Below are 17716 nucleotides of genomic sequence, written 5' to 3' on the forward strand. Positions count from 1 at the left end.
GTCACGGGGGCTGGCTGGCGCATGTGCACTGGTTGGTCTTTGGTGGGTTACCATGAAACCTTGTCTGTCCTTGTCTTTAGTGGGGAGTGTTCCCTCGCATCCCCTGACACGAGGGGGTGGGCTGAAGCTGTGGCTGTGTGAGTTGTGGCTCCTACTGATGGGCTCTGGTTTGAAAGCCAAATTCCTGCCTCATGAAGAGGATGTGGACTTTATCAATGAGTACGTGAATCTCCACAATGATATCCGAGGCTCCGTCTTCCCCGCAGGGTCTAACCTGCGCTTCATGGTGAGGCCGGAAAGCGGTTTCCCACACCTTCCATCACCCAGACCAATTCTCTAAAGCGTGGGGAATCTGTCGCTCTGATAACATGATTAGTTCCTTGGTTTTACATAGGACCAAGTGTGGAAGAAGTAGGGGTACCCCTTGGAGGTGCAGGTTTTAAGGGACGCCAATTTAAAAATGCTATTTTAATACAACTGTTTTTCTTTTTTTCTAAAAACATTAAGAATCAATGCAACCTTACCAATGATCAACCAAATAACAAAACCAAGAGAGACTCCTTGGATCCGAACTAGTAGAAACTGAGACGCTCGGGGTAGGACAAATACGCGGTCAGATCCTATTTTATTCAAAAATTTGGAGCTTTTGCCCATTGTAAACGTTTTCCCATTAATTCTGCCTTAAAAAAAAAATAAAACTTGTTTATTAGGGTTTCCCCCTCCCTTTTCTTTTCTTCTAGGCTTTCAGGGGTTTCGTTTGTTTGTTTTTATCACTGATTTGATTTTTGCTCCTAAGGCTTGTCTTGGCCCCCTTGTTAGGCTGGATACTTCCAGGATCAGAAGGCATGGGGCTGGAGGACTCTGTAATCAGCAGCTTCTAATTCAGGGGTCCTACTTACTAGTCAGAGGGATAGGACCCGAGACATACCTAGCCTTGGGAGGAGATGTGACTTCTCAAGTGCCCAAAAGGTCATTAATTGGTTATTAACTTAATGCCAAAAGGACACATTATGACAAAGAAAAGGACTTTTGTGACTGCTCGCTACCAGTCTAAATGGGCCTCTCAAACATCCGGGTAGGAAAATACCCCTTAGGAAAGGTGTTTGTTCTAAAGACTAGAAGTACATAGAGCCTTTCTAAAAGGTCGATTGGCACAGTGGTTCCTTTGGCATTGCCCGCTCTCACCCCTTGAACACAGGCTGTCGGCTCTCCCATTGGATAGACAACCTTGTGTGCTTAACATTCCTATACTTCCAATGGGCTGCCTATCTGTTGGTTGGAAAAATGTTAACTGTGGGGCTGAAGAGATAGCCCGGTAGTTAAGAGCACTTGCTGCTCTTGCAGAGGACTTGGGTTTGATTTCTACCCCTCGCAGACTACTGTAACCCAGCTTCCAAGGGGCTTCTTAGGGCATCAGGCGTGCTGGTGATGCCCATATGTGCATGCAGGTGAAACATACATGTAAAAATAAAAATAGACATCTGTGCAAAGTATTGAAACTGTGATGAGGTCTACATCCTCCTTGCGTATGCTTTTGGTACTGTCTTAGAAAAAAGCATTACCAAATCCAATTTATTAAGTTTTCCTCCACATTTTCAAAACGACAACAGCAAAGCATAATTGCAGGTCTTAGATTTAGGTCTTTGATCTCTTTGTGATTATTTTTTTGATATGTTAAAAGGGTCTAAGTCCGTTCTTTTTGCATGGATATCCAGCTTTCCCAAGACTTAGTTTAAAGTACTGGGGTTTTTTTGTTTTGTTTTGTTTTCTTTTGTTTTGTTTTTTTTTTTTGCCTATTAAATGGTCTTGGCAGCCTGTGTGTGTGCAGAAATTTATTGTGACGCTCTTTATCTCATCCCACAGTCTGCCAAGCCCTCTTCTGAGTTTATTTTCTTTCAGTACTTTTTCTTTAATTCTCTCCAGTGTCCCTTAAGACTCTGCCGGCCTTGCTTTTGGTGGAGGTCACTCTACTTTACAGAATGTTTGTGTTAAGTCTCCCAGTCCCTGGCCATAGAAACCAGTCTTTTCCTTACTGTCTTCTTTGATTTTCTTTAGCAACATTCTGTGGTTTAAAAAAAAAATAGTTCAGTTTGGTCTAAGTTTATTATATAATCCTGAAAAGGCTATGTAAGATAGTATTAGAATGAGTGGTTTAATCTCTCACTTGAATATTTCAGTTATAGATGGATTAATGGTCCTTTGTCTTAGGAAGTAGTCATTTTATTTTTAATGGCATGAAAAGAAGATTTTCCTACAAATATTGCTCAGAAAACAAAAACCAAAAACCATGTAAACTGTAAATAGTCATTCTAAGAGAGTAAACAAGAAAAATATTAGAGCATTAAAGCAACATGATTTTTAATTATCTTTCTTTCTCTGGTTTTTGTATGTGTTTATTTTCAGACTTGGGATGTAGCTTTATCCCGTACTGCTAGAGCATGGGGGAAGAAGTGTGTGTATCAGCGTAATACTCATCTAGACAAAGCACATGAGTCCCATCCCGTATTTAATGGTATTGGTGAAAACATGTGGGTTGGCCCTGAAAATGAATTTACCGCAAGTCTCGCCATTCAAAGCTGGCATGAAGAAAAGAAAAGTTATAACTTTCAAAATGACACTTGCGTTGAGGACAACGACTGTTCTCATTATATTCAGGTATCTGATTTGTATATGATCATTAAATTAGTAGATTTCTTAATTGCTTTCTCTAGTTTTCTGCTTTAAACTTATAATCGCAAATGATTAAATTACTCCTTTGTCTTAAACGCCCACCATTCCATCTATTATGTGAATCGTACAAGAAATTAGCATTGTCGGCATACCTGAAGATCAAGGGGGTTGTTCCGAAACTAGCATATGGTAGAAATGCTGGGGAGACTCTTAAAGAAAATGTCTTGCAAATTGCTAACCATGAGCAAGCATAAAAGGTGTCCTAATGCCCACAGATCAGTAGGTAGACTGTATCTAATGAACTGACTTCTAGTGTTATTTCCACCACCCATGCCCAGAACTCCAGATGCAATCCTTACCCCCCAGGAAGTCTCAACCACCTTTAATTTTCTGTACTCATTTCTATTATTTTACACAGTAACTGAAACAGCTCATCCCACACGGAGAACCGAGACCTTGTCTTTTTCCCCACATATTCTCACAACAACCCAACTCTGCTCAGTTTCTTCTCAGTTTATGTCAGAAATCAAAGCTTTTGAATGAAAGTGAATTTGTTTAAAACATGACATGATCTCAATCAGCTTACATCATATTCCATTTAAAACATAATTTTGAAATTTCTCCATGGCTTTGAACTTCACTCTTTTCAAATGAATGAATTCTTCTAAGAATTTTTTATCCACTCTTTTTTTATTAGCTCTTCCTTATACATAGCAAGGCTAGACTCCTTAATATAATTTTAATCCCCTTCCTGTTACTATACAGTTTTCTCTTCTGTAATTCAAGCTGCCAAGATATTCTTGTCCCTTATATTGGACCTGCTAGACTTTGCTTCAACTCTTATATTTTATTTTATTACTTTGTTATTTTTGCAGTAATGGGAATAGCTCCCCAGGCCTCCCTTATGTTACTTGGCAAGTGGTCTATGCTTAGATTTTTGTCTCTGTTCTTTAATATATCACTATATTTCTTCAATAATTAAAATTTTACAACATAAGTTTGTTAAAAATTAAGTAGGAGATAGCAATGACTCCCCTTCCCCACAAGTTATGAGCCAAAAGAACTTTCTCCTTACTTGAAATTTTACTAATATTGAGATTACACAGAGAATTTCTGGGATGTCTCTCATTATTCCAGTCCCTTTCCCCTGTAATTCAGGGTCTGTTTCTCTGTAATAGGGAACAGATCTCCTCTAGGTCTTTCCTAAGGGAAAGCCCGTACTTTGTTTCATTTTGTGATCCAGCTTCCTCTATAAGAGGAAAGACAGATGCTTGGTGCATTGTTACTCTCACGTCTTCCTCCCTGCATGGAGCCCTATTATTCCTCTTTTCTCCCTTCTGCTAGAAACTTCCACCTCTACAAAACTTTTCGTCTTCTCTCTCTGATCTTTCTTCCTCACTGCCAAAGACATAAAACTGTCCAATGTAACCGGGTATTGGCAAAGTGCCTCATCAGTGGTGATTTCCACTGGCTTAGAGCATTGTCCTACATCAGTGTTCTTCAACTGTTTTCATCATAAGAAACTATGACGATATTGATGTAACTACATTTGGGGAAAGCTCCCTGAGTCCAAGACAGTGCTTTGCCTGGGTCGAAAAGCAATTTTGGATCATGCTTGAATTTCTTGGTTAAAGATTCTGTGTGAATGGAATAGAGTATGTATAGTGTAAGTACTGCTAAATAAGTTTTACAATTTCTTTGACATGCTTATTTCAGCTTGTTTGGGACAACTCCTACAAAGTTGGTTGTGCTGTTACTCCATGTCAAAGAATTGGAAATATCCACTTTGCAGCACTTTTCATATGCAACTATGCACCAGGGTGAGTGACTTTAAGGCAATAACCCTTACTTGTGATGTGTATTTGAAAAGAAGTCTGCAGCGTTGCCCTCTGACCTCCACAGGTACAGCATGGCACCCCATCTATGTGTGCATGTGTATGTGTGCACACACACAGAAATAGATAAGCAAAATTTAATTTTTAAAATTCTCTGAAGTTGTGTGAACTGAGGACATCTCATCGACTGAGAAGGGGGTAGCTATGGTTAGAGGCTGAGGTGAAGAGTAGATGGTAAGCAGACAAAACCAAAAAAACAATGCCATGTTAAAGATTCTGGAATTGATCTGGGGAGCGGCAAAGTCATTGGAAGGTCATAAGAAGTTGTCTGCCATGATCTCATTTATGTGTTGTAAGGACTGTTTTATTTTTATTACTCTAGGTGCTCCATAGAGCGTAGACTACAGAGAGAGCATGTGCAACCAGGGTACCCCCTTAGTGCAGATACACTTGGTGATATCTGGAGTAGGGACTTAGCACATGGATTGGCTTTCTACTACTGCACACTAAATAGCACAAACACAGTGCTTATGAACAGCATTCCCTTGCTATCAAGACTCTTAGGTCATGAGTTCTGCCACATAACGGCTGGGTTTAGTGCTTAGGGCCTCCGAGACAAAAATCAGTGTGTCTACTACGTTGTCAATGGGGGGAAACTTGCTCCAAACTCATTCAAGCTGAATTCATCAAGAATTCAGTTGCTTGAGGCTTGTTGTACTCAGGTTCCCATTTGCCTTATGAGTGTCAGCCAAGCATTTCTCTCATCTGCTGAAAGCTCTGTATTCCTTGATACACAAGTCCCCCCCCACACACACACACACAAACACCCATTAGGTAAGCAAAAGCCAAGCCTCGTACTTCAAATGATTGATTTCTCTAATCAACCAAAGAAAACTCTGCTTTTAAAACATGCTAGTGGCTAGCTCAAGCTCACCTTATTCCAGATGAGAAAATTATGAATCAAATCCATAGTGTTCAGTGTCCCAAGACTTACATATACAGAGCTAGAAGATCTTGTGGTTTGTTTTTAGCAATCCATCATACTATTTTTTAAAGAACATTTTTATTCACATTTTTGGTAATTTCATACAGTGTACCCTGATCACCTTTACCTCCACTGCACACCCACCCCCTCCTTCCAACCTCCACTTCCTGTCCTATTTATTTGTTTATAGAAGAGACTCTCACAGCAGATGTCCTGGCCTCTGGCTCTTACAGTCGTTCTGCTCCCTTGCTATGAAGTTCCCTGAGCCTTTAGTTAGAGGTTGTGTTGTAAAGGTATTAACTGGGGGCAGGTACCCCGTAGTCAGTTGGTTTCTACATTTGGACCAGTTAAGACTTTCTGTAATGGTCTCTTTATTAGGGTTCTATAGAGCAACAGAACTTACAGGATGAATAGATAGATAGATAGATAGATAGATAGATAGATAGATAGATAGATAGATAGGTGGTTTATTGGAATATCTTATAGGCTGCAGTCTAGCTAATCCAACAATGGCTGGCTGTGAACAGGAATCCAGTAGTTTCAGTCCACAAGCCTGGATCTCTCAGCTGCTTTTCAACATATGCTAGAATCCCCAAAACACAGGCTCTCATGCCAGCCAAGGAATGAACGTGCTAGCAAGCAGAGGGCAAGCATGCAAAAAGCAAAAGCTTCCTTTTTCCATGTCCAGCAGAAGGTGTAGCCCAGATTATAAGTGCATCTCCCATCCCAGGGTCCAGATCAAAGGTGTGCATCTTCCTACTTCAAAGGTCCAAACTAGAAGTGGATTTCCCCACTTTAAGCCAAGCAAATATATATATATATATATATCTCAGAGGCGTAGCTGCCATTTCTGGATTGTAGTTCATTTGGGATGGAGTCATATTGACCACCAAGCACAGGCATTGTAGTCTCTGTCTGCTGCCTAGAAAAGCTTCTTTGGTGAGAGTGAAAACCGCACTTTTCTGTGTGTGTAAGAATAAGTCTCTAAAGAGACTGCGGTGAGAAACTACCCTGATTTAGGCAAGTGACAGCAATAGGCTCTCCTCTGCGTTCCATGGCCTTGCCAGCCATAGGAACTCAGTGCACAGTTTCAGGTCTGGACTCCTTCCTGTCAATCAGGGCTGCAGCCCAATTAGGTGACTGCTATTGGACACTGAGGTTAGTCACCTAACAGCATTGTGAATCGAGCTTCAGTGAACACTGATATGCAAATACCTTTGCCGTACATCTGCTCAAAGTTGAGTCTATTTTCTTAACTAATCCATCTTCCTCAAATAGTAAAAGGTGGGGGAAATGTCGTTCAATTGGCATGAATTAATAACATAGCATAAACTTAATGAGCATTAAATGGCATAAAAACGGAGTCTTCTCTTACTTTCTACTTTTTTCTAGAGGAACGCTGACAAGGAGGCCTTATCAAGCAGGGGCAGTTTGTTCCCGGTGTGGCAATGCCGACAGATGCACAGACTTCCTATGCAGTAAGATAAAATGAATCCGTGAGATGTAAGACCGTGAGAGAGCAGAGTGGCTGACACTCACTTTGCTGTGCTGTTATTATTGATCCCGACTCTAAGGCTGTCACTATTCTGTCGCTATACTGTGCACCTATTTTTATTACTCTAGGTGCTCCGTAGAGCGTAGACTACAGAGAGAGCATGTGCAACCCTTAGTGAGGACACACATAATATCTGGAGTAGGGGCTTAGCACATGGAGTGGCTTTCTACCATTGCACACTAAATAGCACAAACACAGTGCTTATGAACAGCATTTCCTTGCTATCAAGACTCTTAGGTCATGAGTTATGCCACATAATGGCTGGGTTTAGTGCTTAGGGCTATAGGTATTTCCAAACTGCAGAGCATTCTCTGCTCTCTTTGGCCCTATGGCTTCCCATAAGGAAACATAGGTATCTCAGGGTTAAGGAAAGAGAGCTAACAGTTACTCTCTGAAAGAACTTCACAACTAACTCCTCAAATAGTAGCCAGTTTGGTCTGTCAACATGTAGAAGGATGCAAATAGATCCATATCTATCCCCATGCACAAAGCTCAAGTCCAAATGGATCATAGACAAGACTTCAATATAAATCCAGCTATACTGAACCTCATAGAACAGAAATTGCAGAATAACCTTGAATGCATGGGCATAGGAGATCACTTCCTAATATAACACCAGTAGCAGACACTGAGACCAACAATAAACAAATGGGACCTCCTGAAACTGAGAAGCTCTGCAAAGCAAAGGACACAGTTAACAAGACAAAATGGCAGCCTATTGAATGAGAAAAAAATCTTCCACCAATCCCATATCAGATAGAGAGCTGATCTCTAAAATATACAAAAGAAAAACCTCAAGAAATTGATCATCAAAGAACAAATAATTCAATAAAAAAAATGGGGTACAGACCTAAACAGAGAACTCTCAACAGATCAATCTAAAATAGCTGAAAGACACCTAAGGAAATGCTCAACATCCTTAGCCATCAGAGAAATGTAAATCAAAACAACTCTGAGATTCCATCTTAAATCTGCAAGAATGGCGAAGATCAAAAACTGTTAACAGCTTATGCTGGAAAGGATGAAGGGTAAAGGGAACACTTCTCCATTGCTGGTCAGAGTGCAAGCTGGTACAGCCCGCTTTGGAAATCAGTATGGTGATTTCTCAGAAAATTAGGAAACAACTTTCCTCAATAGCCAGCAACGCCATTCTTGGGCATATTGTCAAAGGATGTTCACTAACAAGGACATTTACTCAACTGTATTCATAGCAGCATTATTTGTAATAGCCAGAGCCTAGGAACAACCTAGATGCCCCTCAACCAAAGAATGGAGAGAGAAAATGTGGTTGATTTACACGATGGAGTACTACTCAGCAGTTAAAAAAATGACAAATGGATGAACTAGAAGAAACCATATTGAGTGAGGTAACCCAGACCCAGAAAGACAAACAGGGTGTGTACTCACTTATAAGTAGATATTAGACATAAAGCAAAGAATAACCAGCCTATATTCCACGACCCCAGGGAAGCTAGGTAGCAAGGAGAACTACGTGGATCCCCTTGGGAATGGGGAAATAGACAAGATCTCCTGAGAAAATAGGGAGCGGGGGTGGGGTCGGGAGGGCAGAAAGGGAAGAGGAGGGGAGAACAGGAAGGGGAGGAGAACATGAGGGAACAGAATCGTCAAGATAGGGGCTGGACAGAGAAGGAGAAAAAGGAAAGCGATACTTACTTGAAGGAGCCATTATGGGGCTAGCAAGAAATCTGGCACTGGGGAAATTCCCAGGAATCTGCAAGGATAACCCCAGCTAAGACCTTAATCAATAGTGGAGAGGGTACCTGAACTGGCCTTGCCCTGTAATCGGATTGATGACTACCTTAATTGTCATCATAGACTCTTCATCCAGCAACTGATTTCGGAAGCAGAGGCAGAGATCCACAGGGACATACTGGGTTGAGCTCCCAAAGTTCAATTCAAGAGAGGGAGGAGCGATAATATGAGCAAAGGAGTCAAACCCATGATGGAAATACCCACTGAAATAGATTACTTGAGCTGATTGGAGCTCACTAACCCCAGACAGACAGAAAAGGAACCTGTATAGGACCAAACTAGCCCCTCTGAATGTGGGTGAGAATTGTATGACTGGACAGTCTGTGGGGCCACTGGCAGTGGGACCAGGTTTCATCCCTAGTGCTTGAACTGACTTTTTTGAGCCCATTCATTTTGGAGGCACACTTTGCTCAGCCTATATATAGGCAGAAGAGGCTTGGTCCTGCCGCAAAGTGATGTGCTAAACTTTGCTGACTCCCCATGGGAAGCCTTACCATCTCTGAAGAGTGGATGGGGTTGGGGTGAGGGAAATGTGGAGGGAGTGGGAGGAGGGGAGGGAGTGGGAACTGGGATTGGTATGTAAAATGAGAAAAGATTGCTTAAAAAAAATAAATAAATAGGCTGGGCGGTGGTCCCTGCACCCAGGAGACAGAGGCAGGTGGATCTCTGTGAGTTCGAGGCCAGCCTGGTCTACAAGAGCTAGTTCCAGGACAGCCAGGGCCATTACACAGAGAAACCCTATCTTGAAAAAAAAAAAGATTATTGTGTACATACCTTGAAAATGCCATCATTGCCATGTTTTTACTTTCAGCTCTCAACTGTGTTTAGAAGACGTGAAGACCTGATCGCCCACATACATTTTGCTGTATTTATTTACACAACTCATTTGCTGTATCTGCCTCATCTTGGCTCTTCTTTCCTAAGCTTCCCGTCTTTCTTCTGACACCATTTACTTCTTATGGAAGGAATTCACTTCAGTAATTCTTTCCCATCAATCCTGCTAGCAACCAAGTCTCTTAGAGTGCCTCCAGTTGTATACATCTTTATGTCTTCTTTATTCCTAACAGTGTCTTCCAATTGCTGGACAACACAGAATTCTTGAGCATTCAATTCCTCTTATTTCTTCAAAAGTCCCGTGATGCTTCCTTCTGGCTGCCATGGTTTCTGATGAGAAATCCAGTTAACTATTTAGGTTTCTTTATAGGAATGTCATTTTCCTCTGAGTCCACTGGAAGGTAGACTTTTGTCTTTCGTTCCAGCCATGTGATTATGATGTCCTGAATGCGGCCTGCTGCTGGCTTACTCTGCAGACCACACAGTTAGCTTCTTGAACCATTGGTTTACATCTTTTCCGATCTTCAAAAGTCTCGAGCCTTAATCCTTTCCCTTATTTTTTTTCTCTCACTTCACTAGCTCTCCTGGCTTTGTGTGTGACATGGACAGAAGAGCTTGTGTTGTTTCCAGTCAGTTCCTTGGAGCTCTCGTCACTTTTAACTGCGCATTTGTTTTTAGTCTTTAGAGGTGAAAGGTCATTCTGTTACACCCTCCAACTTCAAAGACTCTTCTGTCATTTCGAGTTTGCTACTGAGTCCTCCCATGTTATATCATCGTGGTTGTCACTGTATTTCTCATTTCTAGAATTTCCATTAGGTTCCTCTCTAAAATACAGCTGATATTTTCTGTCTTACCTTTTCTTTGAAGGGTGTTTCCTAATAATTTCAATATCTGTTTTATCTTGTCATTGGTGATCATTACATACCTTTCTCATTTGAGTTGAAAATTTCATGACCAAATTATACCCCAGAAATTGGAATATTTCATTATAAAATATTTGTTCCTTATTTAAATTTTATGTAGGATATTAATATTATACTGTTTTTGAAATTAAAATATAATTGTATCATTTTATACTTTCCCTTTTCTCCTTCAAGCCCCATCCACCCCAGCTGGCTCTCAAATTTTTGGCTTCTATTCACTTTGTCATTACAAATATATATATATGTGTGTGTGTGTGTGTGTGTGTGTGTGTGTGTGTGTGTGTGTATTTCCTAAATACTTAAACATAGTCTCCTCAGTCTATATGTTACTTGTATGTATATGATTTCAAGACTTGGCACTTGATATTTGATAAAGAAAATTGAGGGAATCTTCCCTGAGAGAGACTGTGTATTCTCCTGCTTTCAGCATTCCTTAGTTACTTAGTTCTTTGTCTAGGGTTTCCTACTCCTTCAGCCAAAGCCAGAGTCCTCTTCCAGGTTCTGCCCAAACCAGAGAGTCCACAACGTTAGAGGAAGTATTGTATTTCAGTGGAGAAGTACCAGAGATGGGAAAGTCAGTAGACACAGCAGTTGATCGGCACTTTGAATCCTGACATTCTCTCTCAGTCTGCCTTCAGATAGTTGCTTATCGGAGTTATCATAATGCTCTCCCATGAATCCTATGCTACATGTCTTCAACTTCTGTACTGTACATTAAGAATAATGAAACAGTGGAATGAGGCCTATTTTGCCTTTTCATGTAGAGTTAACCAACAATCTATACATAGCTAAACTTTGTATACAACTTAAAGACAAATAAAACATTTTTTTTTTCTGGGAGCCTGGAGGAACTGTTGATATGCAGATCACATGAGTGCTTCCCCAACAAACTCCTGAAGACGATGGGGGTGGGGGAGGTTGCAGTGAAAGACATTTGTAAGAATTACATCATAATTAATTTTAAAAACCTGACCATTATTATTACCAAGAGACTGTAACAAAAAGATTTAGCAAGATGAAAAATGACATAGTTAAGTCAGATGTGGTGATGCACACCTTTAATCCCAACACTTCAGAGGCAGAGGCAGGTGGATCTCTGTAAGTTCAAGGTCAGCCTGGTCTACAGAGCTAGTTCCCAGGACAGCCAGGACTGTTACACAGAGAAACCCTGTCTCAAAAAAAAAAAAAAAACAAAAGAAAGAAAATAAAGAGGAAAAAAAAGAGAGATAATTAACACAGTGTGCATATATGAAATTGTGAAAAATAAAAATAATAAAATATAAAAATTATGTAACTAATAAAATGGGAGAAGAAAGATACAGATTTTTATTTTCATATCCTTTATATCCAGGAACCAAAAATAAGCCTTAAAAGGTGATAGACATGGGCTTTAAAAAAGGTTTACTGATCAGGTGGCTCAATTGTCAGGAAGATCAGTGGTCAGGAAGCTCAGTGGTCAGGAGGATCAGTGATCAGGTGGCTCAGTCGTCAGGTGGCTGAGCCTCAGTGGTCAGGAAGATCAGTGGTCAGGAACGTCAGTGGTCAGGAGGCTAAGTGTTTAGGAGGCTCAGTGGTCAGGAGCCTCATTGGTCAGGAGGCTCAGTGGTCAGGAACCTTATTGATCAGGAGTCTCAGTGGTCAGGAGGCTAAGTGTTTAGGAGGATCAGTGGTCAAGAGCCTCAGTGGTCAGGAGGCTCAGTGGTCAGGAGCCTCATTGGTCAGGAGGCTCAGTGGTCAGGAACCTTATTGATCAGGAGGCTCAGTAGTCAGGAGGCTCAGTGGTCAGGCAGTTCAGAGGTCTTGAAGCTCAGTACTCAGGTAGCTCAAAGCCATGAGACACCACACCTTCTGGCCACCACAGGCACCCGCATGTGTGCATGCACATACGTTACATATCATCACCCACAGGAACTGACACCTTTGCTTCAAAAGCAGATAAACAGCATATCTACAAATAAATTTAAATTTGTCTAAATATTTAACAAAATGCAAAAATAAAAGAAGAATGTGACAAATGGAAACTAATGGTAACAAATGAAGAACAATGGCAAGGAAGAAGATGTTATGACATCACTGCCTCTGCGAAAGGGTCTTTATGTAGGAAGAGAACCTGCACACCAGATAGAGCAGGATTGCTTTTTAAGGATGATCTGATATAGGAGCCGCCTCCTAAACTGTGAAGGACCAACACCAAAATGCTAAAATGACAGCGAAGGTGCAGCAGAGTTCAGGAGCCTAAGAAATAAACTCTAATCTTCACCATAGAGATGCTACCAAAGTAAGACAAAGCCCTCATTGGCATTGCACCGCCCACCTGTGCCCACCATGGATCCTCCCACTGGAAGTCAAGAATGATTGGTTTAGAAGGAGAGTGGAGCCACGTGGGAGGGGAGGCAGGGAGGAACTAGGAGTACAGGGAGGGGAAACTGCCATCAGGGTTATTATATGAGAAAAGAATCTATCTTCAGTCAAAGGAAAAATAATGATGATCGGACCCTCTCCACCCAGTTGAGCAGATAAAAAGGAATTTGTCTACTTTCAAATGTAATTATCTCATTGAAAAAAGAAAATAACTAAAGTCAATGAATCCCAGGTGGTGGACTTGACCTTGCTGTTTCAGAAACGAAGAAACAAGAAGAAAATTACGTGAGGAATGAGTAAATCCATATTAATTTGGAATAATATAAATGGGTGGGACCCTTAGCAGGTTGAAGTGAAGTGTTTAGCTAAGGTGACACATCAGTCCTAGAATCCATGTCTTCTTAGCTCTGTGTCTCTCTACCCAACCAGGGTGGTTTCTACAAAAAGAATGTTGTGTACTTATGCTTGGCTTCAAGTCAGAACAGGACATCAGAGAGACTTTAGATCCGTGGGTCTCAACCTTCCTAGTGCTGTGACCCTTTAATACAGCTCCCCGTCTTGTGGTGATTCCCAACCATAAATTTTTTCCCATTACTACTTCATAACTGTAATTTTGCTACTGTTATGAATCTTGATCTGATATCTGATATGTAAGATATCCGCTATGCGACCCCAGGTTGAGAACCACTGCCTTAGATTCTCAGAGCATGAAGAATGGTGGAAGGTGCTGTTGGGAATATTCTTACAGAAGTGGGGGAAAAAAATGTATGCATCTCTTTACAGACTTTATTTTTCTTTCCAGGTAATGCAGATCGTGACCAAGCTACGTGTATGTATTGTTGTCCTTTATTTCTTAAACAAATTCGCCTTTTCACATGAAACCTAGCTTTCTTCCATTTCTGCTGTATTTACAGATTACCAGTTCTGGTACCCACCTTGGGAAGTGCCCCGCCCACTCGTTTGTGATCCTCTGTGCATATTCACCATTTTCCTGAGAGGGGCGTGTTTTGTGCTGTGCATCGTCGTTGTTCTTGTAATACAGTCCCGGTTTCCAGATATCTATTCCGAAAAGCAGATGCTGTCTGCGAGTAAAACATTTTCAACAGAGGAGGAAATGAAGAGCGTGGAAGAAGAAAGCGAGTCGGAGGAGGCCAGTGAGGAAGAGGAAGATGAAAGCTAGAGAGAGGATGACCTAACAGAAGCCAAAGCCCAATAGAAAAAAAAAATACCAAAGCATTGAAAATAGAATGCTGAACTTTTAGAAGAAAATATACAAACGTCAATTGTAATATTTTTCCATTTTTCTATACTTATTTAACAAATTTAAGTTGGAAAGCACAGTGTGAATTGAAAGCTTGCATTGTACAGAAAATATTAAGCTCTTCAAGATAGATAACCACCACAACAAAAGGTTGACTCAAAGTTCTTTGTGGTATCTGATAGAAAGAGGCACTATTTATATCTCCATCTCTCTGTGTAGCCTTTTTATATGTGTTAACAAGTATCTGAAGTATCTACAGTTAATTAAATCAGCCACATAAATAAGATGCTTAGAACCACTCCCTCCAAGTTTAGAATAGTCATTTGATAAATATTAGCTTGGTCTTACTATTATTATTATAATTAACAGTGGTAGTGTATGTGATATTTCCATATGATATCAAAACATAAAATGTTGTTTATGTATATTTGTGAAACAGTTTCTTTGACACTGTTAGAAAATAAAATATATAATTCCTACTTCGTGGTCCGTAATTCATCAAAGACTTTCTGCAATTTTTTTCTTATAGGTTCAATAAATCCAAAAACAATTCATTGTAAATAAGCAAGCAATACGGCTGCTTTTAAGTTTATATGATAAAGTTGACTTCAAGTAATTATTGATAGTTAGAATGTTTAGCAGTCGCAGCTGCTGCGGGAGCGCTCCCCTGCCCACCCCACCCCCGCAGCCCAGCCAAGCCTAGGAGTTGAGTGGGAGTTGGCTGGTTGGGCCCCTGAGCAGCAATGGGAGCCCGCGGTGGGGGCACACTGGGAGGGGCCGCACCACCAGCATCTAAGCTAGGATGTCCCAACATGAAGGTGTCAGCTGTGATGCATGTTTTAAAGGAAACTTTCGAGGTCGCAGATACGAGTGTTTAATTTGCTACGATTACGATCTTTGCGCATCTTGTTTTGAAAGTGGGGCAACAGCAACAAGGCATACAACTGACCATCCGATGCAGTGCATATTATTAACAAGGGTGGATATGGTAGGGAAGCTTTCTCTGTAGAGCAGCCACAGTCTTTTACTTGTCCCTATTGTGGAAAAAAATGGGCTACACGGAAACATCTCTTCAAGAACATGTTACTTCTGTACATGCAGAAGCATCAACAGAAGTGATTTGTCCGATATGTGCGGCGTTACCTGGAGGCGATCCTAATCATGTCACAGGTGACTTCGCAGCTCTTCTGACACTTGAACACAGAGCCCCTAGAGGTTTACATGAATTGAGTGGTATTTCACCCTGGCTGGGGGCTGGGAGGCCCTTGCCCTCCTAGATCAAACACTCACTTTACCAGCACCTCCACGGGTGGGCGGGCGGGCTCTCCTCTTCGCCTATTTCCGACTCTCCAAGCAGTAAGGAAGCCCTGGATCCTATAGCTGAGCGATTATCTCAGTTATCAGAAGTGAGACGTTTTGAAGGAGGACAGCTTCACTCTTCAGGCCTTGTCGCTTGTCAGTTGCAACAATCGCAGATGCAGCCGCGACTTGAGCGGCAGCTGCGCAGGCAGCAGGAGAACAACGGGAGACAGCTTGCAACACAATCCCACAAGCCCCTGCAAGCCGGTGCCCTGACCCAAGTTGCGTCACCACTACAATCACACAGTCCTTGGCCACAGCCAACACAGCCAACACGGAGAACAGCCAGCAGGCACTCCAGAACTCCCAGTTCCTATTAACAAGGTTGAAGGATCCCCAAATGTCTGAAGCAGAGCGCCAGTAAATGAAAAGCGAGCGCGCAGACTGAAGCCTGTTTGTCCAGGAGTTCCTTCTGTCCGCATTAGTACGTGAAGAGATCTCGTCCTCAAATGAGGACGCTTGTATTCAAGGGTCGGGTAGACGAACGGGGGTAGATGGCAGATTCTGGTGCTATGGGCTGTGTAGATATCATGCCTTTAGATGTTGCTTTAGAAAACCTAAATTTAAAAGAGAAATAAAGGAAATGAGCCTCCACCACCTCCTCTTTGTTGACCTCCCCACCCGCAGACAATGTCCTCTGTGCTGTATTTGCCGACGAAAGTGGACAACAGCTATCCTGGGTTTGTTTGGTGATAGTTATTTCAGGTCTGTCACTCTTGTTACATTGCGGACATTCAAAAGGAAGAAAGAAAAGATGTATGATAATCATTTCCACTTCACTAATTGTTACTTCTAGCAGGGAAATGTAGGTAGCAGCGCAGGGTGATCTCTGCTTCCTGTACCTTGACATGCAAAAGGCTCTCCCCACTCAAACTGAGGAGGAAATTGAATTCTCTAATGAGGCTGCTGTGTGTATTTATGAATATTAATGAATAAATATTGCTTAGATGGTTTACCTTTTAAAAAGTGTTTAGTAGAAGTTTACAGTTAAAGGAAAAATAAGTTTACAACATGAATGGAAATACTAATAATTTAATCCAATAAAATTTTACCCTGGCAAAATATACAAAATAGCATCTTGTCTTATAAACCCTAGGCATTTCTAGCTATGATTAGCATTATATTAAAAGCGTTTTTTTAAAGTCAGGCAAAAGATAAGTACACAAAAAACAACAACAAATAAGAAAAAGAACCACAACCCTAGACTACCCTCTTTGTTCTAAGTTTCTAGAGCTTTGCTATTTGTTTCCTTTCCCTGGTTTTCTGAGGGATCTAAATTTTAGAAATTGATGTGATCTTTCCCATGATAGAGCCATCTGCTTCTATCCCGCATCCTGGGAGAAAGGGTCGGGTAGAGAAATGGAGATGCACTCTGAGGTGACTACTGATTGTTACTATTGTGCGCTTGTATTCAAGGGTCGGATAGAGAACGGAGATACACTCTGTAGTGAGTGTACGGCTTGGTATTAATATCCGCTTGCATTCTGCTCCATTGCGTCCCAAAGCGCCTCCATGCAATGAATACTCAGAGCCACCCTGTGAAGCTATTATTGTTTCTATGTTTAAGATGAGACATATGACCTTGATATGTGAAATGGTTTAGCGAAAGCAGAATTAACAGCTGCCTCTTACAGCTGGAGTCCAATGGGGGCAGATGGCCCAAATTATAGAACCCCTCTTGGGACAGCAAAACCCATGGGAGGAGTCGGGTAGCTGAGGAAGGGAGTTACCTAGAAATAACAGAAGGCTCTTCTCCTCCATCCTACCTACCATCCGTCCGGAAAAAGAGAAAGCCTAGGGTGCAGTATGCTGACAGAGGTCTAGTAGTGATCTGGAGCCAGAGACCACGGTAATCAGAACATTTAATTCCAGAAGCTGCTGGCTCTGGAGAAGACTTCCAAACAAGCAGTGGAGGAGCCCCTCGCCCCGCCCTTTGAGGCCGTGGGACGTGTGGAGGCCATGGGGCATGTGGGCAGATAGGGTCTGTTTGAAAGCTGAGAAATATAAGCCAACCGTCCCTTTCTGAGGCTATCTCAGGGCAACCAGTCCCTCATACAAGGCTCGTATAAGCCTTTGGGACTAGCGCTTATCTCAGCTGAGGTCCTGATGAATATCAGGGGCAGGAAACAATAGAAAAAAGGGCAGGCGCTGCTAAAAGAA

The 17716-nt window shown here is 41.6% G+C and overlaps 1 protein-coding gene and 1 pseudogene across 2 annotated transcripts; both read left to right on the forward strand.

Moving 5' to 3' along the window:
• Nucleotides 1-37: 37 nt before the first annotated feature.
• Nucleotides 38-14676, forward strand: Glipr1l2 (GLIPR1 like 2). 2 transcript variants are annotated; one of them, XM_048418579.3, is made up of 6 exons: nucleotides 38-286; nucleotides 2404-2655; nucleotides 4387-4490; nucleotides 6883-6968; nucleotides 13739-13765; nucleotides 13851-14676. In XM_048418579.3, exons 1-6 carry the CDS (start codon nucleotides 53-55, stop codon nucleotides 14114-14116), a joined length of 969 nt encoding a protein of 322 aa, XP_048274536.3. In that variant the 5' UTR covers nucleotides 38-52; the 3' UTR covers nucleotides 14117-14676. The 2 variants fall into 2 exon arrangements, with proteins under 2 accessions (XP_048274536.3, XP_048274538.1); XM_048418581.3 differs by lacking the exons at nucleotides 13739-13765; nucleotides 13851-14676 and having other exon boundaries at nucleotides 6883-6982.
• A 219-nt stretch (nucleotides 14677-14895) lies between these two features.
• Nucleotides 14896-16480, forward strand: LOC125389904 (E3 ubiquitin-protein ligase KCMF1 pseudogene; annotated as a pseudogene).
• Nucleotides 16481-17716: the final 1236 nt, after the last annotated feature.

Source organism: Myodes glareolus, chromosome 26, assembly GCF_982192425.1.
Source record: "Myodes glareolus chromosome 26, mMyoGla1.1, whole genome shotgun sequence".
In the NCBI taxonomy this organism is placed as follows: domain Eukaryota; kingdom Metazoa; phylum Chordata; class Mammalia; order Rodentia; family Cricetidae; genus Myodes; species Myodes glareolus.

Bases quoted from the DNA above. Each gene is read 5' to 3' on its own strand.
- Glipr1l2 (XM_048418579.3), top strand. From the start codon at position 53: ATGAAACCTTGTCTGTCCTTGTCTTTAGTGGGGAGTGTTCCCTCGCAT. The intron at 287-2,403 runs GTGAGGCCGGAA...GTTTATTTTCAG, and splicing joins GGTCTAACCTGCGCTTCATG to ACTTGGGATGTAGCTTTATC. The intron at 4,491-6,882 runs GTGAGTGACTTT...ACTTTTTTCTAG, and splicing joins ATATGCAACTATGCACCAGG to AGGAACGCTGACAAGGAGGC.